Source organism: Solanum lycopersicum, chromosome 11, assembly GCF_036512215.1.
Source record: "Solanum lycopersicum chromosome 11, SLM_r2.1".
Lineage (NCBI taxonomy): Eukaryota > Viridiplantae > Streptophyta > Magnoliopsida > Solanales > Solanaceae > Solanum > Solanum lycopersicum.
In genome coordinates, this window is record NC_090810.1 from 14,058,293 (window position 1) to 14,086,237 (window position 27,945).

Sequence of the window (27,945 nt, forward strand, 5' to 3'; positions counted from 1 at the left end):
ATACACACAAGTTTTAAAAACTACCAAAACTAACTAAAAGTTTGTATTACAAGTCAATTGAATTTTAGTTACAATAATAACAAATAATGTCCATGACACTGAAGCAATGTGGTAATTTGGAGTGAGTGCAACAAGAATTATTCCATACATCGTGAAGTAGATAAAGTACATGACTTTGTTACCTAAAGCCAATTTTTAATAATTTTCATCAACAATCATATCATTATTTAATATCCACTAAATATTTCATCACTATTTTGGTGTTCACGTAAAAAATGATGTAATACAACGCAAGCAACTAGTAGAAAGGGTGTTTTTGTAAAAGATAAAAGATTGGGGTAAAGTTTTAATTTTTAAAATATCCCAAATATTGATATTTGGCCCAAATACTAGAAAAAACTAGTATTTGGAAATTTGGGATATTTGCCAAAAATATTTGCCAAATAATGACAAATTGTATGAACAAACATTATTTGCCAAATTTTTCCCAAATATTATTTGGAAAATTTATGGCCAAACGGGCCCTAATCACTCTTCCAACTCATATTTAATGAACTATTTGGACGGATCAGTAAAAAATGAGCTTAAATTGCTGGCACAAATCCAATCTAATCTAATTTGACACTTTGACTTCCTATATGATTATATGTTTGTGATAAATTAATCCAAATCAGTGATTTTACTAATATTGAGTGATATAACCAAACACAACTTCCAATAAAAAAAATATTTGTTTGCACAGCCCCCAGCATTGAGCTTAACCAACACACTGTAGGCATTCATGAGTAAAAGTATCTCACGTCAACCAAATTTCTATTTCCTACTAATAAAACTTACATTTTCCAAACCAAGCAGAAAAGACAACATGAACCAAAATTGCTTAATATGATGTAGTGGGTCTGTGACAATGTTACTAAGAGCCTAGACTCACCATGTTTGAAAACTCAGACAGACATCTCATGTACCAAATTGAGTCTGTAAGACCAATGGAACAGAAATATCGCTACCCCTTTCGTAAATCATTTTCCTTGGAGCGAAAACGATGCATATTACAGAAATTCTGGAATCATCACTAGACCCAAACTGCACAACTGATTTTGTGACCAACTTGTGGATGCCAAAAATACCAAAATAAAAGCTCCAGAACAACAATGAAATCTGTTCTCTTTACTGCAACTGCAAACATAACAAAAAGGCTGTAAAAGTAAAAGATACCTTCAGAATATGTAAAACTGTATGGCTGGTCTTGTATAGTTTTTTTGACCAACCTTTAGTAAATTCAACGCCAATGTGCTATTTAAATGACAACCTGAAGCCATGAACAGCAATAATGATAAATCACAAAGAGATGATTCAATTTCTGAAAACAGATTATAAATCATTTCTGTGCCTAGAGCTTTAAAGCAGTTTTTGCCATTGCGAGTGCTCCTTCATAAGTTCGATTTCCTCCAATAAACCCACTCATATGGACAAAAACACAACCAGGAATTCCTGTTTCCTTGGATAGTTCGTCGTCTCTTAAACCTCGCCACTGAGATGGAAGGGCTTTCCTGCTCTCAAATCTGTCAGGAGCTACAGCCACCGCTTGCACTCGCCAACCTTTGCTCCTATCATCCTACGCATCATGAAGTCAATGTCACTTTATGTTTTCCTGGTAAAATATTGACAGACTCAATTCATTCAGGAAAACGGTGCATGTCTCGAGAAGCAGTGGGGTTATTATCTACTCTCTTCCAAGACAAAAAACACTGGAAAGTGTAGCAACATTATTCCTGAGCATTTTTTTATTTATGACATATAACTTTAACACAAGGCAGATCTTGAGAGTAATTTAATCCGAAAACCCACTTATTCGGTCTAACCAACTGATACAACCAGAAAGTATTCATGGGTGATAAGTTTCCAGAAGTGACCTAAAAGCCACACTATAACCAATCATGCTCCTTAGATTTCCACTGCTCGCATAAAAGAGACCCAAAAACAAAGAACTTAAACAAAAAGATTAGCCAAAAACTAAATGAGGCACATAAAATGAAAAAAGATTAAAACAGCAAAGGACTCAGGCACCTCGTATAGAACATATTTGATGGGTGGATCAATCTTCATCTCTCCTTCCAGCTCAAACAAATGAAGCTTCCACTGTTAGACAGAAAAGTCAAGAATAAGTATATGTCAAGAATAAGTATATTCTCAGCAAGGAATCACACTAGCAAGGAAAGTGAGTGACTGGCTAATCAACCCTATCATACATGGAACATCTTCTACACCTAAAAATACATGCAACATGGGAACCTATATCACTTATGGGATCTCGCTACTCTGGAATAACTTTCCCTTTCTTCATCCAAACAGTTCAGCTGCTTCTTTCTTAATCAATCTATGTGGCCTACAACTCATGATTGTCTCCTCTACATTCCTTGATATTGCCAGCAAGATCAGATGATGAACATGCAAGAATCTGTAACTGCATAGTATTTTGCAGTGCAATAGGATATGATCACTTCAGTGTCTTCCCCACTTTCTCAACACAGAATATTAGCTCCCTACCATTCGCTTCCCTGGATTATTCTTGAGATGAAATCCTGGTTTATATGTGAATATGATATACAAAAAGAACTAGGGGAAGGAATACCTAGTAGAAGGGTTCTTCCTAGCAATGAATTATAATATCTACAACTAAAAAAGATACAGGAGGATCTCTGTTATTTTCAGTAAGTACATAATGTAAACAAATTCGAGTAAAAATAGATTAACTCCACTTTTACTGGCATACAAGTGACATAAAAAAGCTAATATGACATTCAAAAAGCTTGTCCATTCATATTAGTCACTATGAAAGGAAATTGATGAACGGTTTTTCTTATAGAAAAAAAAAAGGCTAATATGTAGTTCCTAATCTTAATTTACATTAAGCCACAAAATTCAAAAACTTTTGGCTCATGAGCAAAACATTTGTAATGATGCAGACTGCCTGATGCAAAAAGGCTTCAGGCTAAGTATTCAATACTTACTGGACAAAATGTAGACCAAACAACAATCTCTCCACTAGGATCAATCTTGTGTCTTGCAGAAACGCACTCCAATACGATAGAACGAGCTGGTAACCATGATCTTGCATAATAGCGGACACTCTGTGTATTAACAAGCATGTTAACTCAGGTAAAAAAGTGAACCATATGCTTATTTTAAAACATATGTCTTCCAGAATTCAAGCAGAAAAATGTATTGAGCAAATGACCGAAGACCGTCAGGTGCCAAAAAGAGCACAATCTGAGAACAAACCATATGACTAGCCAAAGACAACAGTAAGAGAAAACTTTAGCTCTTTTGAGAAAGTCTTACATCCAAGAACTCACTGCCAGCTAAATCCATTGCACGTTGGAAAGCTTCATTCTCCCGTTCAGAAGACTGATCAGGTTCAGTCCAATCCAAGTTAAATCTTCCAACTCGAGAGGACAAGTGGGTATTGTTTACATATCTAGGTGGCTGATCTGTATCGTACTGATTGATTCCATTATCGATTGCATCAATTGCCTGTACACAGTAAGCAAGAATATTAGGCTTACTAATATTGGAGACATGTTAGCTTGATCCTTAAATTATATCACATGAAATCAGCTCCCGGATGCGAGAGTTCAATAAGTAAAACTTGAAAATATTTGTAATAGTATCTACTAAAGAAAAATAAGAATCCAATCACAACATAGATTCAGTCGAAACATCACTTGGTTGAAAATGAAAAGAATCCAAGAAAAAACTATAATTTCTCAGACACAATCCTCACCTCCATGAAGCTCTTGTAAACAGCTAGAAACAACTTATGCACGTCCGGGTGTTCTTCGTCAACTTGGAGCTCCTTTGCAATGATCTCCTTCCCAAAATGCTAAGAAACATGAAGAGGGCAAGTAAATAGAAATTCAACAGTATATGAACTTAACAAAAATAAACTTGGTCTAAGTGATTTTCCAGCCAAATCGGACTAGCTTGGATATAAAATATATCTAACCAACCATCAATCTTGCATATTTTCCTAAAAACTCAAGGAAATGAGATAGATAATGCATCAGCAGAGTAAATCGAGTCGTGACTAGGATGCAACATCTGTTGAATTTAAGCTCACTACAGAATAATTGTTGTACATTCAAAGGATTTAAAATACATCTAGCCAACCACCAATCGGACAATTTTTTCTTAAAATCTCAAGGAAATGAAATAACTAAAGCATTTCCCTTCGGAGCATACCAATTGGTATGAAGGGTGGCTAGTCACTGAGGGCTCGTTTGATAGAGTGTATTAGGGGTCGTTTAAAATGCATGTATTAGCCATGTGTATTACTAATACCTTGTTTGGTACTCTTTTTCAACCTATGTATAACTAATGTTTGCATTATTTATACACTCTACTGTGTATTAAGGTGTGCATTGCTAATGCCATGGATTTCCAGGTATTAGCAATGCAAATGCATGCATTAACATGAATACATGATAAAAGACCCAACGGCCCCTCAAAAGCTTTTTACATCTTTTCCACCATAAAAGTGTGGAGGGTATCTTTGCAAATAATTTTTTTTAATGCAATACATACTATGTTTAATCCATCAAACCAAACATGCATTAAAATAACAAGCATAACGAACACATGCATTGCTAATGCAAGCATTACTTATACACTATTAAGCATTATTCTTATACACTCTACCAACTGACCCCTTACAGGTATGTAATGAAGAGAGCAAATCAACAATCCAAGCTCATAAGTATTTAAAATATATATCCAGCAAATTTTTGTTTTTTGAACTGGCAACTTAATATCCAGCCACTTATCAATCTACAAAAACCTTTTAAAGCTCAAGGAAAAGAAATTACGAAAGCATCTACCATCTGAACATACACAGGACTTGGAATAAAGAAATCATAAGCTATAATTCAAATGAGTTCAAAGGATATAAAGTATAGCCACTAGCCAGCCAATCATTAATCTTACAAAAAACTCAATTTAAGAGCTCGAGGAAAATAAAAAACTGAAGCATATGTCATCTGAACATATTAGTAAGTACGAAAGATGGCTAGTCACTTACAGGATTCATTAAAAACAAATCTAAATCTACTATCCAAGTAATACATCATAGCAAGCCCATCAGCTCAAGTAAACTAAGGTGAAAATTCCTAGCAAAGGGATCTCTAATCTTTTGTCTCTCAGATAAATAACTAGACTAAAATGAAGGCTTAAGTACATTTTTCAGACTAATGATGTTCTTGACAAAATCATTAATCGTGGACAGAAATACTTCTTGGAGAAAGATAAAGATTATCTGCTGCATAAGGGCCTAGTATGTTGAAGAACAGACTCTTATCTAAACTTACTTGTTTTCTGTACTCCCATGAAACAGATGTGATGTACATAGCAAAATCCTTCTGTTTTAAGATCAAAATGAGTAATCCAGCTACACTTATTTTGTGGATGGATGAGTAAACTGCCTACATGTTTCCTCTCAAGAGTTTCATAAGAGTTAGCAAAAGAACCAACTTTAATTTGCAATTAAAACGCTTAGCTCCTACTCATAGACGAGTTCCTTAAAAAGAAAGTGTTTGGTACTTGTTGCTACTGGGAGGTGCCAGGTAACTCATGAAATTAGTCAAGGTGCACAAAGGATGGCCCGGACACCAGTCATCAAAAAAAAAAACCGTATGCTTGACTGTCATGTACTTGTTTACCTGTCTCCCTTAACTCCCAGATATCTACCTTGCAAATCAGCAAATATGCTTCATAATTGCAATCCATGCCAGAGTGAAGACCTTAGTCTATGACTGTTGCATGGAAATAAACCAACCCTATAGTTAAAGTACAGGAATTGAGGCAATTCTACTAAACCAATATAATACTCCCTCCGTCCCATTTAATGTGGCACCCTTTCTCTTTTTGGTCAGTCCCAGAAAGAATGTCACCTTAGTATAATTAAAAACAATTTAGCTTTTAAATACCCATTTTACCCTTAATGAAATGATAGTCAACCACACAAATATCTAAGGATTGTCTTAGGCCACATATTTCAAACGTCTTCCTTTTTTTTTCTTAAATAAGCCAACTCAAATGGTGACTTATAAAATGGGACAAAGGGAGTAATTGATTCAGCGCAATGCGTAGCAAGCTTGATGTTCAATTAATTTGTTACCTACCTCATTGTTTGATAAAGTGATGTGTCACCCAACTCTTTTTCTGATAGAGTATGTTGCTGCTCACTTCAATTACAGATGTAAGATAACAAATATACTTTTTCCCTTATAGCATTCTTTTGGGTGTCAGTGAAGGTACTACTTATCTCTCTTATCTTGTATTGGTTCAGTACAGGAAGAAAAAAACACAAAAAGGACCTTGCCATCAGTCTATCCAACCTACTCTCAAGTCTACTTCCAATACCTGGCATATTGGACATGCCTTTGATTACATAACCATCATATATCCTATGAGTTCGTTGTAAGAATGCCAATAGAATTCTAAAAGAGTGCTAAAATCTATCAAATCTAGTTATCCGGCAGGGAGTACTCTTCCATCCCCAAATTCTGTGAAATTTCCAAAATTAGATTATCCATAACAATTTTACTAATGCTTTTATTCTACAAACCTCAACTTCTCTTAAAATGGGAAAAAAGACCACGTAACAATATTCAAAAACTAGACAAACGTCTTTGAAATTCCAAAGAGAAAGACATTACCTTGTAAACAAGACCAGCACTGCTAAGCTTAGTAGTAAATCCATATCCAAAGACTTCTTCAAACCCTTTTTGGTGATGATCATAACGGTCTCGACTAGGATCATAAACTCCACCAACATCTAGCACAGCATCAAGCGTTTCCAATACCTTTCGTTCATTCAAGCATTTCATCAAACACCTCACCTACTTAAAACCCTTCCCAACCATACATCCCTATATGCCCCAATACCACAAAATGCAACTCAATCTTACCTGGTTATCACGAGTACGCACAATCTCAGCATTGTAATACTTGTTTGTAAGACGAATCATGAAGCACCCAAGAGCTTCATCACAGTGAAAGCTACCATGGTGAGTACCTACTCGCTTAGGGGAAACATGGTTTGAAGGGGAAGATACAGGTGAAAAAGACGAAGAATTAGCAGTAGCCATTAGAGAGAATGCGAGAGGACTTTGGTGTTTAAGGAAGTTGAAGGTGAAGAGTTTAGGGTTTTGGAGTAGTGTTCTCGTGAGAACTGAAAACATTTCTTAAACCCTTTTGTTTTAAAAGTGGATCTATGCTAAGTAGTGTTACATTTCTTTTCTGCACAATAGTTACATAGAAAAGATTTTACTAATAATTAGTGGAAAAGTTAGCAATTAAGACAAATTTAAGAACATAATTAATCAAAATAACATTAATTTAAAAATTCTAGTAAAAATGACAAAATAGCAATATGTTATATTAATTGTACGTATTTTAATTAAATATGTATATTTCAGATTTTAGTATATTTTGGTATTATTAAATTAATATATAAATGAAAATACATTGATTGGACCAAAACATGGTCCAATAACATTTAATGAAAAAAAAGAAATTAATTAATTAAATTTTCGTGTAAAGTTCCAAAAAAGCTAAAAATTAAAATCAATTCAAAATTTTCAAGTTCCTTGTTCAAGTTTTCCAGATTTCTTCATCAAAGCCATTGTTATCAAGGATTCAAGCAGATTCTCGAGCTAGGTTCATTATTAAAGCAGATTTCGTGGTGGAAAGGTTAGTTTAAATTTTGATTTTGATTTTTTGAGTGTTTTTTGTTCAAGTTCTGATTTTGTTTATCAAGAATTTATGGACAATTTGTGTGATTTTTATTTTAATATACATCATAAATTATGATTTTGTATTTTTTGTCTATCTCTTGTGATTTTTTTTTTCAATTTTTAAGATTAGGAAAAGTCATTGATTATCAAGGATTCAAGAAGATTTTTAAGCTAGATTCATTATTAAAAGCAGATTTCGTGGTGGCAAGGTTAGTTCAAATTTCGGTTTCGGTTTTTTTAGCGTTTTTTGTTGAAGTTCTGATTTTGTATATCAACACTTTATAGACAATTTATGTGATTTTTGTTTTAATATGCATCATACATTTATGATTTTGCATTTTTTGTCTATCTCTTGTGATTTTTTTTCAATTTTTATGATCAGGAAAAACCATTGATTATCAAGGATTCAAGAAGATTTTTGAGCTAGATTCATTATTAAAAGCAGATTTCGTGGTGGCAAGGTTAGTTCAAATTTCGATTTTGATTTTTAGCGTTTTTTGTTGAAGTTCTGATTTTGTATATCAACACTTTATGGACAATTTATGTGATTTTTGTTTTAATATACATCATACATTTATGATTTTGTATTTTTTGTATATTTTTTGTGATTTTCTTTCAATTTTTAAGATTAGGTAGATTATGAAAATTCATATATATATAGAATCATTGTTGTTTGATGTTCAATACGTAGTTGTTAAAAGATTTTTTTTTCTTCAGATTTTTGAATTGTTGGAGGAAAAAACAGTGTATTGTATGCAATGGCTGATTCAGTCAGAATTACTAGAGGTATAAACAACAACATTCAAAATTTTATGGAATTTTCCTCATTTGATTTGTGCATTACTCAAGGAATGATCGAAAATGTAGGATCTGCGGCGAGAATGACACTAGAGTATGAAAGGGCAATTGATAGCTCTTCAAAAAAAAGAAAAGTGTCGTGCTATAAAACCACTGTTGATCAACAAAAATATCCAAGTGATGAAGTATTACGTCATGACGATGAAGAGGTGATAAATTATTAACGAAACTAATTTTTATGCTATGTCTATAGTTGGTTTTTGTGTTTGAAATTTCATGTCTTTCAGATTGGAAGCTTATAGTTTTAAATACATAAAAAAATTTGTATCCCTAAATGTGATGTGATAAATATCAAAAGCAAGTACAAATCATATGATTCATATGTTACCATGAACCTGCCCCTATAGTTGTTTTTGTATTATAGTAGCCATTATTTTTGCCCATAATTTGACTTTGTAAAAAAAGAAACTCTCAACTTAAATTAGTTAATCTCAAAATTAGCTTATTTTCAAAACGGCAATTTTGAAGTAGTCAATATTAGTAATTTCTTGTCAACAAGATTGCAATGTGTTTTACTAATAGAATTAACATAGAATTTGCAAGTTTTCGACCTATTAACTGTTTCTAGACTCAATTACTCTTTATTGGTGAATTTTTGTTTTAGATATTTCAATATTTTATAGTATATTTAATTTATCAATTAATTGAAATATAATAAATATATTATAATTATTAATCATTTAGTCACTTAATTATCCAGGTATAATATGCAGCTTAAATATTATTACCCACAATCAACAATAAAATAGTTACAAAAGTATTTCTTATATATTAAATATATAAAGGCAAAAAATGTAGTAATTTTTAATTAATGAAAGATTATATGTTATTGAATACTACTAATAAGTAAATTCATTAGTAATATAATAATTGAAGGACCAAATGTGTTATTATACGAAGATGAGAGAGAAATAGCGATAACTGTACAGTAATTAATCATCTTAATACTATATTATTGTTACAGCAGAAATTGATTAATTAATTAATTCAAAACTATATTATTTGTTGTATACATATATATAGACTGTTGAATAATGTAGTTATGTTTTCTTCAGCATATTTATGTATTCAAATATTGATAGACTTATAGTATCAGCTTAGTTGTATTTTGTTATTTATTTTATTTTATTTTTTATGTCATCAATATTCATGATTCTGAATTAACATTCACTATTTTATATACAATGTAGTTTATCATATTCTATTTTTTTTAACTAGTAATAGATTTATATATCAGAAATTTTTTAAGTATGTATTCATTTTATTGTTGAACATGTGCAGGCAAATGAATTTTATGTCAAAAATAAACCAAAAAAAGCTCCCCATATTCATTGTTTCTTTAATCATGACATAAAAGATGACTTGATGAAGTATTTACATGGACATGTATACAATGTATTCTGTGAAAGCACCTGCTTTGGTAATTATATGCAAATGCATCAATGTCGTGCTCGCGGACAAATACATAGGTGTTGCATGGCTTTAGAACTCAATAGTTCTCGCCAAGCATTTGTAATGCGTGTAAATAGATCTACGTTGCGTTTCACTTTGAGAGAATTTGCTTTAATCAGTGCATTAAATTGTGTCAACGAAGAAACTGATTTCATCTTTGATCAGTTAGAACCAAATAGTTTCATGGAAAAATATTTTGAGGGTGTTAAGTTGATCAGAAAAATTGATATAATTAGGAGTTTTCATCGAAAAGTATGGGGGGAGAATGATCAGGATGGCCTAAAGTTTGCAATTTTATACTTCATTCAGACAGTGATTTTTTCCGGTGAAAGAGCTACCAAAAAAATTTCGAGATTATATTTTGATCTTGTTGAAAGTGGAAGGTACAGTGAGTTTCCATGGGGAAAAAAAACTTTCTCTTTGCTGACGAAGAGCCTGAGCAAGAGGTTAAATGATGAAAAACAATTTTACAGAATCGGGGGAATGCCTATTGTATTCCAAGTATGGTTGTTTGAGTGCAGCTCGAGTATTGATTTCCAGGTCGCTCAAAAGGTTGATGACCATATTCCGAGGTTGCTCAACCGGCAGACGACCAATGAGAGTCGTAGATACAAGAAACTCATGAACACCATATTTAGTGATGTTAATAACAAGGTACTTAACTTGACATATATTTAATAATCAAACCAAGTTGTATGTTTTCTTATTGGTTTTATTTATAATAGTAACAATATGTTTGGAATTCAGATTAAATTCAGGAACATTACACCAAATCAAAGGGAACTTGCAGTATTGCAACTGCCACCGGAGGGTATCGAAAATCAAGCTCCACCTTAGTATTCAGATTCATCAGATGATGATATAGATGATGAAATAATTGATAGAAATGATGTTCAACGAGAGGGAAGCTGCGACGATAAAGATTCTGAAGATGATTTTCAAGCACCTCCTCCACAAGCAGTAAAGGTCAAAAGAAAAGAAAATGTTGGTTCCTCAACGTCGCCTGTTAGAAAAAGGACAAAGAAGCTGGTGACTGGTGGATCCAAACAGGTTGCAAAAAATTTGGAACCTCAAATTGCTGTTAAACAACCGATGAAAAAGAATGTTGTATCAAAAAAGGTACTAAAAAAACTTAAGGTTATTTTAAAACAAACTGAATGTCTACATGCATATCTAACAAAAATACAACTTTCGAGTGATTATGATACTTTTCAGAGAACAAGCGGATCTGAAGTGGAAGGCTGGGTGAAAGAGCTGTCAGATTTCAGAAAATAAGTATTTACCATATAGTACATCCTTCATAGTTATACACTTATTATAATTACAAATTTTTAATAACGTACATCATTATGCCATATTTTTAGGTTAAACAAGAGTTTGTTGAAATTCGTAATTTGATCAACAACAACTTCAAAACTGTTCTGGCAGCCATCAATTCAACACGGGATGAGCAGGCGGTTTGTTATAAAAAATAAAATGATGTAACGTATTTCAAATTTACATTTTTGTTAATGATTTACGTGTAATATAACACAGGCAGAGCGTTCTGATGATCATATTGTCCCTCCAAATTCAAATGATGAAGATGGGTATACACCACCATACACTTTCAATAAAGAATCTCCATCAAATCAAGTTCTTGTAGCTCAGTGTGACAAATTGGAATCTGGAAATTCAGAGGTACTCGTAGTTTTTTTTATTAATTTAGGCTGTATATAAGATCCCTATTTTGGTGTTTTTTTATGAAAATTTTGAATTTATTCACTTTTTATGAAGTCGTAACTTTTAATATTTGTTTACATGTTTATTGAATTTTTATATTTTTACAAGACACTCAAAGCTTCAAAGGACAGTAAATCAACAAATGTTGTTCCTCATGTAAGTCAAGATTTTGTGTATCATTTTTAAACTCAATACTTGTGTAATAAATATCATTAATAAGCCTCCCATATTTTATATAATTATACATGTATATGATTATGATCAAACTGTATCAAACAATCTTAACTCGTTTTATGATTACATGTATCATAACTGTTATCACTTACAACTTTAAATAACTTTTCATTATTTGTGTCCATTAAAAAAATTTCATGTTTATTGTTACTTTTATTTTTTTTAAAGACAATCAACAATCCAGATGGAAAATACCCCAAATCCGATGATCATGAAGTAAGTCAGGTTTTAGACAAGTTTTATGTTTTTTTTTTCGTACATCCTAACGTGTGATTACAATATATAAATTTGGCTTAACTTCCAGTCTCATTAAATGTTCATTATCATATCGACAATTTCATTTTATAAGGTTTTTTGTGTCAACACCCCTGTTCGGAATCTAATTGAAGTGGATTATGAATTAAGTGCTCCAAGACATACAATTCCTAGAGTATGTTATTTAATTTTATAAGTACATTTGTTATACCATTTTTTGGGTCATTACTTTTAAGGTGTTGTTATTTTTATGAAATTAATAGGTAAATCAACCAAGTTTTGTATTTGATATACCCCCGCAAAAAGTGCTTGGAGTATCTAAAAAATCTCATGAGGATGATGTTGAACAAATGTCATGTCCAGTCCCTATCCGTATTTTGGATCACATGAAAGTGACAACCGATTCACAGTTTGAATTGGACGATCAATTCATGCCTAGTCTCAATTCTATAAATAGTAGCATCGCACCACATTCAACTGTGATAAAAGGACACACTGAACAGCTGCCAACAACAGTTGCAGGATGCATTACAACAAAGGAAGATCAGGCCACTATCGATGTCCAATTGGGTACGAACGATGAAAATTTGATGATAGTTCAACCTATCGCAATAACGAACAGACGCCATTACCTACGCGTAGGAATAGACGTCTAGGTCTTATAATACATCTCCGTATTTGACCAATTTTGGATCATCTACTGGTACAGTATTTCATTATTTTAATACTTTTGTTAATTTAATCATTTTTTTATTGCTACTGTTAGTGTGTATTTAATTTATAGTGTTTTGAACCATCTCAGGTAGTTCATCAAGTCAGCCCCACATTTTTGAATTGAAACACCCTTTTATATTTGATTTGATATCTGACGATTATGATATAACATTGTGGGATGCGTTTCGTTCATGGATCCGAGATGGCTTACTTACAAAGCATGACAGAAAGTAAATCATTGGTGAATAATTACAAGATATTTTTAAAACATAAGTGTTTAAATTTTTGTATCCGGTTAAATGTTTGTTTGTGTTTCAACAACAGTTATTGTTAGATGCAGCTTATATATAGGTTTTCTTAATTTTTTTTGTATTTAAATGTTGATAGTAATTACTTTACTTTTTTAATGAATGATATAATGTTTCTATTTTTATTCTGTTTTTAGGAAGCATGATCAAGACCATTACAAGAAGAATCTAGCTGAAATTTCTATGGCCATTAACCTTGGCGTTCTCATAGTAGACAATAAGAATTGGTTCTATAATCTGTTTTTCAAAGGACAGTTATTGAACAATTTGGTAAGAGATATTTAGCATTTATATTTACAAACAATGATTATTAGTAGTTATAGTATTTATACATTTGTGTTTAAATTTGTCAGCGTGTTGATGTGATTTTATATTATCTACGGAAAAAAGCCAAAGTATGATGTTGGAGGAAGCTATAAATACACAACTTTAAATTGTGTATTTAGTTCAAAGATCTCTGCTATTTGGGAAAAATGTTTGGATTTAGATAGCGGTGTTGGTTGTGCCGATGAAGAGCATGTCATTGGTGAATACATTAGAAGGTACAAAATGCATGCTGCTACACCTTGGCATAAGATCGATTACGTTTTTGTTCCTGTCCACGTCAAGGAGAAATTTCATTGGGTGTTGGCTGTGATATCATTTAATGTTTAGTGTATCAACGTGTATGACTCATATAGGGCAGCAGGTCACGATGTAGCTATCAAGGCAGAGATAGTTAAACTGTCTCAGTTGATCCCTTTGAAGTTATCAGTCAATGAATATTACAACAATAAAGGAATTGATGTATCGCAAGCTCAACAAGAGAATGAGTTCTTTAATGTAGTATTCATAGATAATGTTCCTCAACAGCCGCATGGGTCTCTGTAAGTTTGTGTTTTTTTTTAATTTTACTATCATCAAATTATCAATATTATATTTTGTACTAACTTTTAATTTCTTATATTATAGGGATTGCGGTATTTATATGCTAGCTTTTGCCGAATACCTATCATATGGACAAGGTATTCCAGCGAATATTTTGGATGCATCGTGTTTACGGTCAAGATATGCTACACTTCTTTGGAATTATGGCCAATAAAAGAATGATGCCGGAGCAATAAGTGACAATGAAGCGCCTCCACGATATAGCAGATTCAATGTAGCAATGGAGGAGATTGATACAATTCAAATAGATTAGTTGTTGTCCATTTTGTGATGTGTAATTGGACATTAGTTTTTGTATTCTATGAAACGATTTTAAAGGGTTCCTGTTCTTTTGTGTTTATTAATGTATAAAATCTTGAAGTTATGGTTTCAAAGGTTTTGGGTTAATATTAAAGTGTTCAAACTTAAGTATTGCATGTGGGGTACACAACTCATTTTTGATGTTTAAATGCAATACATATGATTCTATCAACATACATATGATTCTACCAACATACAATATATATAGAACAAATATAATGTAGATTAAAATCATGGATACGAATACATTTCGTTATAAAAGGTATACCAAAACAATTACAATAATCTAACAAACTGTATGCATTCATATGTTTCAAATGGATGTAAGACTTGATATTAAATTATTAAATTGTAAATACAATTAATAATACTAATAACATAAAAAAGATAGAATACGTATAGCGAATATGAATACTTTTAGAGAGAACACGTATACCAAAAAAATAAAATTGTATGCTTTAAAATGTTACAAAAACAATTTATATTATATTATAAATACAATTTAACTTGATTACAAGTAACTGCACTGATTTTGTTTCTTACTCATACAATTTTACACATACATTATAGATAGAGCAAATACATTATAGATTAAAAACACAAATATAAACACTTCCTCAAAAGATATTAGTATTTGGGATACAAATACATTTCAATAGAAAACGAAGAAATTTTTTTTTTGCATTCATTAAAATGTTACAAAATATAATTTATATTATATTATAAATACAATTCAACTGGAATACAAGTAACTGCAAAGGTTTTGTATGTGACACATACAAGTTCACTCATAAAATTTAGATAGGACAAATATAATATATATTGAAAACATGGATATGAATGAACACTTCTCGAAAGAAAACGTATACAAAAAAAATATTTGCCGAATTCAGAATAGAAGAATCCAACAATTGTATGCATTCAAATGGATGTAACAATTGGTATTAAAACGTAGATACAATCAGGTTTCGAATACAAGTAATATTATTCGAGAGAAGACGTAGAGCGAATACATTTCAAGATACAACCATGAACAAAGAAGTCCATGTTATTTTATTACCCAGAAGGCATTAGAAGTCTGGAAGAAACCTAACTCTAAAAATATACAAAAAATGAAACATCATTAACTACACAATACGCGGTCCATTCCTACATGAACGCCTATTGTTCCCTTTAAACCCACACGTACTGCAAGAATTCTTTCTCTTCTTACCATATAGCTTGCTATACGTCCTGTCACGATACTTTTTGGATGGCCTTCCAGGGAGCTTTTTATGATTTGGAGGCTGCACTATCTGGTCCTTAATATACCCAGGTACATTCCACTCTTTTTGATCAGGTAACAGACGAATTGGAATGCAATATGTATCTAACAAGTTACTTGGCTTGTACACGTCGGAACAATATGGCCCAACATCAAAATGTTTCTTCTTTAAAACAGCCCAAGCGTGCGAACATGGTATTTCATCTATTTGAAACCTCTTGCAAGTACAAGTTTTATTTTCCAAACAAACAATGTAGGTTCTACCTTCGTGATGAACACTAAACACATAGTTATTTGATGGCACAACCTACAAAAATAAAACATTTATGTCATATAATTTTGATGAACATATAAATCATAACAACATACCTTCATACGTAATGATGCTTCTTCATTAGCAACAAGCATCTCTTGTGGCCTACCACAAAGTGTGATGAATGTATGTGAAGCAGACGTATGATTTTTCAAATTCCATCTTGCAAACATCTGTCTTACTTCCTCAAGAAAATTGTATACCGGTAATTCCCCTGCTTCAAATAGACAAGCATTTATGCACTCAGCTATGTTTGATGTCATAACCATTCCTCGATCAACTGTTGCATACACCCTAGCCCATTTTTCATAACCTGTTGATTCCAAGTAAGTTTTTACACGAACATCAACTTGTTCAACCTTTTCCATCAGTTCATCAAATTCAGATTGTTTGTATGCTTTTGCCATCCCATAAAAAACTTCCGACAGCCTATTGTGCGACTTTTTAAATAATGTTTTCACATTTTTTCACAAATGCCAAATACAGGCATAATGAGGAACTCCATCAAATACCCTCGAAACTGCCTTTATAATACTTTCGTTTCGATCAGACACAACGCACATGTTATATTTAACGCCATACGCTTCTCTAAACTGTTCAAAAAACCAAGTGCAGGATGCATCATTTTCTGAATCAATAATTTCATATGCTAGCGGCAATATATTTCCTACACACAAAACATTTAATAAAGTTTTTATTTCATATAGAATAAATATATTAATCAACAAAACAAAGTGTATATATTATCATTCCAATACCTGCTCCATCAACAGTACTTGCAGAAACAAATACTCCATTGTAAGTCCCCCTGAGATGGCTGCCATCAACTACGACAATTGGTTTACAAAACTCAAAACCTTTTATGAATGGGAAGAGCGAAATAAAAAGATAAAGAAATTGATTTTCATCGGTTTTCTTCATCCTTATATGAGATCCAGGGTAGGTAGCGTCCAATACGTATAAGTAGCTCGAAAGTTTACCATAAGAACCAGATGGGGTACCCCATAAAGAAATTACAGCCTTTTCTTTAGCCTTCCACGCCACTGAGTATGATACATTTACTCTAAGAGCTAAGCTGACATCTTGTTGTATATCTTTTGGCGTCAACTTTCTTTTATGATCAACTAACTTGGGTTGTATCATACCTCTAATAAGATTGCTTGTTGCTTGACGTTGTTCATAGACCTTATCTTTCAATGGACACGTGTGATCATCTACGAATTTTCTAATTCTGAACATTCCAGATTTATTGATACTTGACGACTTCAACACCCACCCACAATTATCAGAGACACAAACAAGTGTATAACTGTTTGAATAACACCATATTAGAATTAGGTAAAATACAAATAAATATTTGATATAATGTAAAAAAACATAATGAAAAAAAAATTATAAGAGAATCCAACCCAAATACACATACCATTTTCGACTCGATCTGTCCGTTTTCCATTGGAATCTATGATCAATAGCGTATTGCGTCATCACAGCCTTTAAAGTTCCCTTGTCCTTATAAACTTGATCTTCCAACACTACCTTATGTTTGGCGTTTGTAATAATGTCGCAATTCATGTTATCGCTATTGTTCGGTACACTAAGCACTAATGATTTGTATCAACTATAACTATTCCACCAGGCCCACACATTTCGAATCCATCTTTTCAAACATATTTCTATCAGCTAATTGACAGTCATTCACAAATACGGATACACATATAGGATACTTTGACAATTCTTTGTTATCTTTTTTCAACGACACATACACTCTCACGCCCATGTCGTTGTGTATTTCAAGAGGTGCAGTACTACCCTCTATCTTATATTTAAGTTTCACAATGTTGAAGCTCAAGTCATCACAAATTTGCTTTGAAACAAGATCCATTATTTCTCTAAATGTCGCATGCTCTTTTAACACAATTGCTTCCGCACTGTAATCAACATAGCAGTTTTTATTGTTCTACCTCCCAGAATGCATGACCAATAAACTAATGCTTCCCATGGCTACAATAACAAATATATAAGTGATGATCACATTTCAATAGTATTCCAAAATAAAAAAAAATGTGTCCAATCTACATTCAAAAAAGTGTACGCTTCAAAGGGTACCAAAATCGGTAAAGATTGAACTCAAATTCACAACTTTTATCACACACTAACGACCGTTTCAAAATTAATACATATAGAATTTCATATTGTTAAAAACAAGAAATAAAAAAAACATAACTAATATGGGTCTAAACAGAATCAAACACATATCCAGCCGTACACATCATATAATCATATATAATTATATTATTGTTGCTTATATTGTTCAGAGATTTTATACTGATATAAATGGAACATAAGATGATCTTCCAAAAAAAAAATTCAAATCATACAAACATTTAACATATTCATATTAAAAAATTTAAAAAAATACCTGATCTTTAAAGTATGAATAAAACCGAAAGGAATAAATTGTTGTTGTGGGATTCGAAAATTTCCGCTTTCAAAAAATTTTCGTATTCGATTATATTTGCAAAATTCGAATTGTATAATAAATCTTCTTTATCAATTGAATAATAGAGGAGACAAATCTGTTTATAATCATTTTTAAACATGAAGAACAGGGAAGAAGAAAAAAAACGTTCAAATTAATATATGCCAAAACTACAGCTTTTAAAAAGTAACCGAAGGAATATTAATACTACTTACCTTTTTTATGTTATAATTTCCATCTTTTCTATAATTTTTTTTATAAATATACATACCATATTAAAAGAAAATATACGGTATTACTAATCTAAAGTAATTAAAACATGCTAGTATTACTAAATATTGAAATAATGTTACTGTGTCACCAAAAAAACTAACATATTGCTGTTTTGATTAAATTCCCATAATTAATTATAACACAAATTACATTGTTAAAAAAAAGGCAAGCAAAATAAAATTGGTCCTCAAAATGAAACTAAAATTGGACAAAGAAAGGCTCGCAAAAGAAATATGAAATTGATCTAAGAGGTTGAATTTCGAAAAAAGAAACAATTAAGATCATCGACAAATAAACAAAACTAAATAAAAATTCAACAAACAAGAATTATTATAAAGATAAATAATTAATTTTAGGTGAAAATTATTTATATTATCCTGTAATCTATTTTGTCATTTAGAAAATTTTGTTATATGACTTTGGATAATTAAAATTTTCAGTATAAGTTTAATCTCGATTTTCTTAAATATCTAAAACTCAAGTGGACTGATCTTGCCCTAACACGTATCTTAATAATAGAGACTTCACAGAAAAGTTAGTCCAGTCATATTTAAGTTGTTTAGTAAATATTCTTTTACTTAAGACTTACTATTTATAAAGTTATTTGAGTTATATTTTTTACATCTTTGCTCATCTTTTGAAAGACTCAACAAAATTGTTATAGTTTTCATCATAACAGCAATCAAGGTCAAGAATTTACTTGGGACCAATAGTTGTTTTAACTATCAGTCAAATCCAAGATTATGTGAGCCAGCAAAATGTGATGTTAAACATGGTAAAATTTATTGCAATATATAGCACTCCCCGAAAAAAGTTGAGGAGGTCCAAAAAAAATTCAAAGTTCAAATTAAGGAGAGAAACATACAACGCAGTGTTTAATGCAGTACATTTTATTATGATGGTCGGCACACTACAATGAAAAAAAACATATGCATAAAATGGCTAAGGAACAAGATGTTAGGACCGAAATAAGCAGGTGTAAACGCGGAAGCTAGCAAAACGAACCTCGAAAGACCACGAGTAAGAAGACAATGAGAAATATACCAAAAGACACAAAGATTTAACGTGGTTCGGTCAATCGACCTACGTCCACAAAGGAGATGAGCAATCCACTATAAATATGAGAGTACAAAATACAGAGGGAAACAACCTCAACCAATTCACTCGGAATAGATGGGAGGTTCACACAAGTGATAACGTATCAAGCATGTGACTCACAATTTCTCCCCCTGACCAAAACTCTCAAAACCCTTAAGACTACATTGTAAATGCTGATTAAGTTAGAAGGAACATGCCTCTATTTATAAAGTGCTAAACCTTTTCCTACAAGAAAAGGATTAGTCAATCTAAAACCTTTTCCTACAAGGAAAACCTATTTATGGTAAGAAATTTAGGGCAAATAAAACCCAACACAAGACACCATGGCATCGTGACAATAATTGATAACGCAACGAATTTCATCGTGATGAAAGACACAACACGGTAAAAGGTTGTCCAAAATCAAATTTTAGGGAAGTTAAATTTTGATCGAGAGAAGTTTGTCCATAGATTTTCTCCCCTCTATAAATAGACTTTTGATTTGTTTTTGATGAATTTAAATTGTATTTAAAGTATTTAACACTTTAAATACATTGAAGCCATGCAATCCTTTGGTATTTACTTTATTTTTTCAATTTTAGACGTTTGTATAACTGATACTACTATATTATGATTGTTATTATGAACATGAAGTTTTACAATGAAGAATTGATGCTCTTGTTTTGGAATTCTGGGAATAACATGATTGTTGTTGTAAGTTGAATTGATCTGTTAGGGTACTTATCTTTGTTCTACGACTCATGTGATTGTTTACTTTGGGGTCTATTTAGACCTGTGATATTAAATCATGATATAAAATTAGATTGATATGAAGTTGAATTTTTGTCCCCTTAGACAACCTACTAGGTGAGTGATTGAGTCCACACATATCCCCATATATGCGTTTTTAAAAATTGAGGGGATTCAATATTAACATTCATTGATAATTGTCTAGTAATCAATTTCCGTTGACAAAAAGCAACAGATGAAAATTCATCACTTGTAAGAATCTTCAGGTTATTTAACAGATGTTCACTTGAACTTTCAATTATTTGTCTCATAATTATTGGTCCAGGATAACCTACTCAATCATGTCAAAGCACAATTTTTTTAAAATCGACAAACTTTTGATTTATAATAAAATGTTTTTGAATTGTACTTATTTTTGTATACTATAAGCCAGAAGACAAAGTTGATAATTTCTTCAACACATATTTCTGGCCTGAGACATTTTTATATCAAGATATTCACATTCATTTCATTTATCGTCTCAATATGATATCTATTTTGCCGAATATCATTAAAATTTAACAGGTTTCTTGGGGATTTAGAAGAAAACAATGTATCTTCCATAACAAGTTTTGTCCCCTTAGGCAGAAATATAGTAACTCTCCTGGAGCCTTCTATCAAGTTCAAATTATCAGATTGTAGTAACAGTAAAAAAAAATTCCTTCTAAGCAAGTAAGAAAAATATATCTCATTTTTAAATATGCAATATGTTGTTTCACCATCAATTATACAAATATATTCATGGTCGATCATTTAATCCAAACAAATATTGACAGATATTCATATTTTCTTTAGAATTTAAAAAAATATAAATAAAGTAAACATATTATACAAACTTTATTTATTTACAAGACCAGCAAAATATATTAATACTAGTTAACGGAAATGAAACATATTCAAATTATTACAAACTCGTCGCCTATTTTGTAATCTAATTTTTCTTCGAAATTTTCAAAGAAATTCGCTATATCTAGATGTATGGTTCAATATTATCTTTAGAGATAAAGTTTGTTTCTACATTATTTTTCACCTTCTTTGGGAAAGCTTAATATAGCTCCACCAGGTGCCTTTGCGTACTACATGTACGTGGTCAATGTCCTTTTCCATCACATTAATAATATTCTTGTCTGAATTTTTTTTATGCACCACTTCATTCTTTTCATCCTTCTTTTTACATTGTAGGTGGTAAAGATTGATTAATAAAGTTTTCTGAACCACGGCCACGACTAGGGTCACGAACTTTTCCATATTTAAATTGGTAAAAATTTCTCATATTCACTTCAGAAAATGACATAAAACCAATAGGTCAACTTTCATTATTTTTCAGCAGTATATCATTATGTTGCTCAACAACAAGAAGATGTGAAACTAATTTGGTATATTTTTAAAATTTCATTTCTTGATACTGCTATTGCATGAGCATACTCATAGTCAGTGATATTTTCTTTGCATAATCTTTATTAAGATTCAATTTTAACATTGAAGAATTATACTCACTAATAAATTTGAAGTCTTGAAGTCTCAAGTGGTCCAGTCAAAACGTGTCTGTGGAAGAATGACCAACTTAGGTGGTAATATCTATATTTTAAATTATTGAACATAACAAGAGGATCTTTAATAGTGAGATATTTCATTTTCAAACTCCCGTCAACATGATGGTGGAGAAATATTATTTCTTTGGCATGATATTAATTCGATGCCTGATTTTTATCTTGTTGGTGTTTGTCAGACCCATCACATAAAGATAAATTTTTGCATCTAGTACCCAAGATAAGTAGCATTTTCTCGATACATCCAAAGTAAGAAATTCAAGTTTAGAAATATTTAACATTATTCAAGAAAGAAAACTTTTTACCTTCGAAGCTTTCAGAGTCTTTAATTGAACTGATACGTGCTATAAAATAAAAAGTAAAACTAAAATAAATAATAAGAAGTAGAGGAAGAGAAATTACATGTATTACTTCTTGGTTGGTTTTTCATAATGAAGTCATACGCCTATAGGCCATACAAATGTGGTAAAGAAATGACATATACAAGCCACCCATTTACCATGCACAAGTGTATGCACTAATTCCACACGAGGGGTCATTTGGTTGGTGGTTAGAGTTATAAAGGTATTAGTAATGCAAGGTTTAGTTATGCAGGGTTTACTTGTGCAGGATTTAATTATGTAGAGTTTAGTTATGAAGAGTTTAATAATTTTTTTGGGTGTTGGTTTGTTATATTAAAAACTATAAACATTATATATTTGTTAAAAATAAATTATTAGTTATTATTATGTCTTAGACCTTTCTAGTAACAACCCGTATTCGAAACAGACTAGATCTTACTTTTCAGTAAATTGCGGATACAACATATGGATCGTAGTCTGATCTACGACACGTGCTCTGGTCCGTGGTTCACCACTACAACCCTTCCCAGAAATCAACTCAGAAAAATTGGCTAAGTCTAGATCCACAGACAGACCTATGGTCCGTAAGTCAAATCACGGTACGTGGTCTGTGTTTGTTGATCAAGACCCCTTTACACAACCTGTGACACGAACTACGGTCGACCAACACGGACCATCGTTCGATCTATGGTCCGTAGGTCTGACCATAAATGGGGGTCAACATTCAGTTAGAGGAAGTTGGTGAGTAGGTCAACTTAAAATCGGCATAACATTTAGTAAAAAAGGAATTAGGTGTTCGATGACCTATAGTATGATTGATAATTGTATCTTCTTACCAACACAACCAAGTTTGCTAAAATCTAACCTCCGAGTAAAAAGTTATGCTCATTTTAATGAAGGTATGTCAAGAAGACTTGACTTACAGACGAACTTATGGACCATAGATTAAACTACGACACGTAAGTCCAATCTGTCGGTCACTCCGACAACAGTTAATTCAGGAGTCTTTTAGTCTTTTCCTATTTAGTTGGACCCCAAAACTACGTCGTTTAGACCATAAATCATGAGATTTTAGTCAATTACGCCTAGAAACATAACTAGAACTTACCTAAGTAAAAATCATTAATCAAAACTTAAAAAATTAGAAGCAAGAGAAGAGAAAAAGGTCAAGAAACCTACGTCAAGAACCCAACAAGTTTCCATCAATTCCAGCCCCAAAATTGAATGATTTCTTTGTGAAATTCATCACTAGGTATGCGGAATTCTACTGGTGGGTTCCTTTCGCCCATTGGATCCCTAATATTCAGTAGTTTCTTGATTCCCTTATTATGACTAGACCTAGGGTTTCTTGAATATTAGAATTATTGGGTTCTTAGTTGATTGAATGATCCAAATCAGATTACCATGTTGTTACTTAGTTTATTGCAAGAATTTCAGAACTCTAGTAGTTGTATTTCTTTAGTTCTTGAATTACATATGCTAAGTCAGATATATCAGTCATTTAGTTATACATGCCTCAATTATTAATGCATCATTATCAGATTAATTGTTGCATTCTCAGTTTGCATGTTCAATTTTTTAGGTATCCAGTATTACAAAAACTCAGTCATAATGTGTTAATCACTTAATTTATTGGAAGTAACATAATACCGAGTTAGATTAGGGTTCAGCATATCCAAATAGTCTCACAACTACTAGCTAAGTATGTTGTAAGTCCCCTCTATGGGCATCTATTTCGTGAGCACGCCAGCATGCCTTTATACCTCTGGCAGGGTATATCGGGTCCTTTCATGGGGAGTATACATCGGACTCCAATTTAGATCATGTGATTTTATTATCGATTATTAGTAGCTCCCACAGTTCAGTCAAACTCTATTGCATTAACCATGTTTACAGTTCAGTCAATATTCAGTCTCAACATGTTATAAAATTTGTCATTGCACCCTGTTAGCTCAGCATTCAATGTATCATGTTCAGAATATTATACTTACTTTTGTGTTTGTTCCATTATGTATTATTTCATCTTTATTTTATCCTACATGCTTAGTACCTTTCAAATACTGACGCATACGTGTGCACACCTTCTCGTGGTTTAGGTTGAGGTTCTTAGCATCCAGATCACGCTTAGATCGTTACTCAATCTCCAGTTTAATATAATCATTGGTGAGTCCTCATTCTCCTAGGACAATAGTCATGAGTTTCTTTTTAGTATTTTTAGTTCTTTAGTTTCAGTTTTGCTAGACTTAATTGGGGCCTGTCCCATTTCTAGTAAGTTAGAGGCTATTTTTAGACATAATTAGTTTGATTTTAGTATTGAGTTAATATCTTCGTTATATTACACTAATCAATTTTCATATATCTTAGTCATAGTATATGGGTATTTCCCATCTTTTCATTTTATTTATCATTTAGCTTTCGCACCAGTTTATTATCTTTATTTTGCTCATGATCATGCAAGTAGGGTTAACTTGGGTGATTGTGGTATTCGGTCACGTGCCCATGTCTCAAGGATGGCTTGGTGTGTGACAAACTTGGTATCAGAGCTCTAGGTTTAATTGTCCTAGGATATCTAAAAAGCATAGGTAGAGTCCTTTACATGGGTGTGTAGTGCGCACCACATCTAATGGGAGAGAGGATACAAAGTGTTTTAGAAAAATCCTCATTTTCTTGTTATTGTTATCATGCACAAGTTATGGTCTAATTCCATTCTAACTCGATGTTCTACGTTTCAGATCATGCCTCCTCGTAGAGCTAACACTAGGAATGCAAATGTAACTCCTCCAGTCCTAGATCAGGAAGTCTCTAATGTTGAACTCAGGAAAGCCAATCAGATGTTGGCTTAGAGTGTCACTAACTAGAACAATCAACGGGTTCAAGCTCTTTTGAATGCTAATGGTGGATCAATAGTAGCTAGGGTTTGTGACTTTGTTAGGATGAATCTGCCTGAGTTTTTAGGATCGCAGACTAGTGAGGATCCCCAAAATTTCTTTGATGAGATCAAGAAGATATTTTAGGTGATGCAGGTCACTGAGAATAATCAAGTTGAGTTGGCATCATACCAGCAGAAATATCATACCAGCAGAAAGATGTGGCTCACATCTAGTACACTTAGTGGAAGGAAAATACGGGTACAGATGTAGCCCTTACAACTTGGGAATGTTTTAGTGAGACCTTTCTGGACAGGTTTTTCCCGATAGAGTTGAGAGAAGCAAGGGCCCAAGAATTTATGAACTTAAGACAGGGTAACATGACATTCTAAGAGTATGGGCTCAAGTTTAACCAAGTCTAAAGGTATGCTCTTCTCATGGTTGCTGACTCCATTGCTCAGATGAATAAGTTAATTTATGGAGTGTCAGATTTGGTGAAAATAAAGCGCGAAAATACTATGTTACTAGGAGATATGAACATCTATAGGCTTATGACTCATGCTCAGCAAGTTGAGGGTGATAAGCTTATGAAACAGTCCAAAGAAAATAAGAAGCCTAGGAATGGGAACTATGAATATTGTCAGCATAAATCAGATGGTGGAAATCCCTCGCGTAGTCAGCAGAAGTTTTCAGCCCTAGCCCCTTCATCAGCTAGTGCTCCATCCTCCAAGAACATGTATGGTCAAAAGGTTAGGGCATCAGGCTCTAAAGTCTCAAGGAAGTATTCCAGGCCCCAAGAATTACCCCTCTTTCCCTAAGTGTGGTAAAAACCATCTAGGAGAGTGTCTCACATGAAATAAAGGATGCTTTGTATGCGGTCAGTGTGGTCACACGTTGAGGTATTGTCCTTCTAGATAGGGTCAAGGAGGTAATAATGGTAGAACTCAGTCTACAACTTCAGCAGCACCAACAAGTTGCCCGACTCAGCAGGGTAACTCATCTGGTATATGTGGCGTCAGTGCCATAATATATTGTATGCTCTTTAGGCTTGCCAGGATCAGGAAGGTTCGCCTACGAGTCTTTGACCTTGATGTTTATGCATTGTTAGATCCAGGGACTACTCTCTCATTTGTAACTCCTTACATAGTAGTCCCATTTAGCGTTAGTCCAAAAACTCTCTCTAAACCTTTCTCAGTCTCTACTCAAGTTAGAGACTCAGTTTTAATTAGACGGTATACATAAATTGTCTTGTCAAACTCTCTCAGAAAGTCACCTCAACAGATTTTGTAGAGTTAGAAAAGGTAGACTTCGATGTCATTCTAGGCATGAATTGGTTATATTCTTATTATGCCTCAGTCGATTGTATAACTAATATTGTTCTTTTTTAGTTTCCAAATGAACCAATCTTAGAACGGAAGGGTAGTAGCTCAGCGCCTATGGGACAATTAATTTCTTACCTTAAGGCTTACAAGATTATCTCTAGGGTTTATTTCTATCATCTAGTTTGGGTTAAGGATTATAGCTCTGAAACCCCTACTCTTGATCCAGTTCCAGTAGTTAGTAAGTTTCCAAAATGTTTCCAGAAGATTTTTCCGGAGTTTCTCCCAAAAGGGAAATTGACTTTGGAATATATATCCTTCTAGATACCCAACCTATTTATATTCCTCCTAACAAAATGGCTCCAGTAGATCTTAAGGAATTGATGGATCAGTTGAAAGACCTTCTAAATAAGGGCTTCATTAGACCTAGTATTTCGCCTTGGGGTGCACTGATGTTGTTCGTAAAGAAGAAAAATAGTTCTTTCAGAATGTAAATTGACTATAGAAAATTTAACAAGGTCACAATCAAGAATAATTATCCCATCCCCAAGATTAATGACTTGTTTGTCCAACTTTAGGGTGCTAGTCATTTCTCAAAGATAGACCTCAGATCCAATTATCATCAGCTCAGAGTCAGAGATAGTGAAATTACAAAAATAGCCTTCACAACTCGGTACAATCATTATTAATTTTTAGTTATGTCGCTTGGACTAACCAATGCTCCTACAACTTCCATAGATCTGATGAACAAAGTGTTCAAACAGTACTTGGACTTGTTCATTATCATCTTTATTGATGATATCCTCATTTACTACTAGGAATGAGGAAGAACATGCGAGTCATTTGAGAGTTGTTTTGCTGACTCTCAAAGATATCTAGTTATTCGCTAAGTTTAGCAAAAGTGAGTTCTGGTTGCAATCCGTTGCTTTCTTTGGTCACAATGTATCTAGATTGGGATTTGAGTGGCTTCACATAAGATGAAAGTAGTGAATAATGGCCCAGACCTACCTTTGCTACATATATTATAAGTTTCCTAGGTCTAGCGGGTTATTACATAAAGTTTGTGGAATGATTTTTATCCATAGCCTCACCATTGACTATGTTGACTCA

The 27,945-nt window shown here is 32.6% G+C and overlaps 5 protein-coding genes across 7 annotated transcripts; 2 read left to right on the forward strand and 3 right to left on the reverse strand.

The window, feature by feature from the left end:
- Positions 1–1,148: 1,148 nt before the first annotated feature.
- Positions 1,149–7,335, reverse strand: LOC101254260 (uncharacterized). Of its 3 annotated transcripts, none has more exons than XR_738431.4 (8): positions 6,966–7,335; positions 6,714–6,860; positions 3,785–3,883; positions 3,343–3,534; positions 3,012–3,131; positions 2,068–2,139; positions 1,269–1,615; positions 1,149–1,176 (listed from the first exon to the last, which is right to left on the reverse strand). XR_738431.4 is itself a non-coding variant. In XM_004250374.5 (7 exons), the coding sequence occupies exons 1-7, from the start codon at positions 7,236–7,238 to the stop codon at positions 1,391–1,393; spliced, it is 1,128 nt and encodes a 375-aa protein (XP_004250422.1). In that variant the 5' UTR covers positions 7,239–7,313; the 3' UTR covers positions 1,149–1,390. The 3 variants fall into 3 exon arrangements, 1 of the variants encoding a protein (XP_004250422.1); XR_011212301.1 differs by having other exon boundaries at positions 1,149–1,196; positions 6,966–7,275; XM_004250374.5 differs by having other exon boundaries at positions 1,149–1,615; positions 6,966–7,313.
- A 2,792-nt stretch (positions 7,336–10,127) lies between these two features.
- LOC112940292 (uncharacterized) lies at positions 10,128–14,417 on the forward strand. The gene is made up of 11 exons (XM_069290837.1): positions 10,128–10,757; positions 10,851–10,914; positions 10,957–11,222; positions 11,468–11,560; positions 11,640–11,783; positions 12,578–12,884; positions 13,117–13,258; positions 13,474–13,606; positions 13,727–13,878; positions 14,017–14,202; positions 14,288–14,417. Exons 1-11 carry the CDS (start codon positions 10,128–10,130, stop codon positions 14,415–14,417), a joined length of 2,247 nt encoding a protein of 748 aa, XP_069146938.1.
- A 1,273-nt stretch (positions 14,418–15,690) lies between these two features.
- LOC101259038 (uncharacterized) lies at positions 15,691–16,547 on the reverse strand. Its single transcript, XM_004253482.2, has 2 exons — positions 16,197–16,547; positions 15,691–16,134 (listed from the first exon to the last, which is right to left on the reverse strand). Exons 1-2 carry the CDS (start codon positions 16,545–16,547, stop codon positions 15,691–15,693), a joined length of 795 nt encoding a protein of 264 aa, XP_004253530.2.
- A 60-nt stretch (positions 16,548–16,607) lies between these two features.
- On the reverse strand, positions 16,608–17,712 carry LOC138339255 (uncharacterized). The gene is made up of 3 exons (XM_069290838.1): positions 17,564–17,712; positions 16,899–17,449; positions 16,608–16,807 (listed from the first exon to the last, which is right to left on the reverse strand). Exons 1-3 carry the CDS (start codon positions 17,710–17,712, stop codon positions 16,608–16,610), a joined length of 900 nt encoding a protein of 299 aa, XP_069146939.1.
- Positions 17,713–25,953: 8,241 nt separating this feature from the next.
- On the forward strand, positions 25,954–26,758 carry LOC138339256 (uncharacterized). Its single transcript, XM_069290839.1, has 2 exons — positions 25,954–26,265; positions 26,435–26,758. The coding sequence occupies exons 1-2, from the start codon at positions 25,954–25,956 to the stop codon at positions 26,756–26,758; spliced, it is 636 nt and encodes a 211-aa protein (XP_069146940.1).
- Positions 26,759–27,945: the final 1,187 nt, after the last annotated feature.

Coding starts and splice junctions, on each gene's coding strand:
- LOC101254260 (XM_004250374.5), bottom strand. CDS start 7,238: ATGTTTTCAGTTCTCACGAGAACACTACTCCAAAACCCTAAACTCTTC. Junction 6,861..6,965: donor TGCGTACTCGTGATAACCAG/GTAAGATTGAGT, acceptor AATGAACGAAAG/GTATTGGAAACGCTTGATGC. Junction 1,616..2,067: donor TCAAATATGTTCTATACGAG/GTGCCTGAGTCC, acceptor CATGATGCGTAG/GATGATAGGAGCAAAGGTTG.
- LOC112940292 (XM_069290837.1), top strand. CDS start 10,128: ATGGCTTTAGAACTCAATAGTTCTCGCCAAGCATTTGTAATGCGTGTA. Junction 13,259..13,473: donor CTTACAAAGCATGACAGAAA/GTAAATCATTGG, acceptor TTCTGTTTTTAG/GAAGCATGATCAAGACCATT. Junction 14,203..14,287: donor CAACAGCCGCATGGGTCTCT/GTAAGTTTGTGT, acceptor CTTATATTATAG/GGATTGCGGTATTTATATGC.
- LOC101259038 (XM_004253482.2), bottom strand. CDS start 16,547: ATGGCAAAAGCATACAAACAATCTGAATTTGATGAACTGATGGAAAAG. Junction 16,135..16,196: donor AAGCATCATTACGTATGAAG/GTATGTTGTTAT, acceptor TTATTTTTGTAG/GTTGTGCCATCAAATAACTA.
- LOC138339255 (XM_069290838.1), bottom strand. CDS start 17,712: ATGAATTGCGACATTATTACAAACGCCAAACATAAGGTAGTGTTGGAA. Junction 17,450..17,563: donor GACAGATCGAGTCGAAAATG/GTATGTGTATTT, acceptor TTATTCAAACAG/TTATACACTTGTTTGTGTCT. Junction 16,808..16,898: donor AAGTACTGTTGATGGAGCAG/GTATTGGAATGA, acceptor TTTTGTGTGTAG/GAAATATATTGCCGCTAGCA.
- LOC138339256 (XM_069290839.1), top strand. CDS start 25,954: ATGGTTGCTGACTCCATTGCTCAGATGAATAAGTTAATTTATGGAGTG. Junction 26,266..26,434: donor AGAACATGTATGGTCAAAAG/GTTAGGGCATCA, acceptor CCTTCTAGATAG/GGTCAAGGAGGTAATAATGG.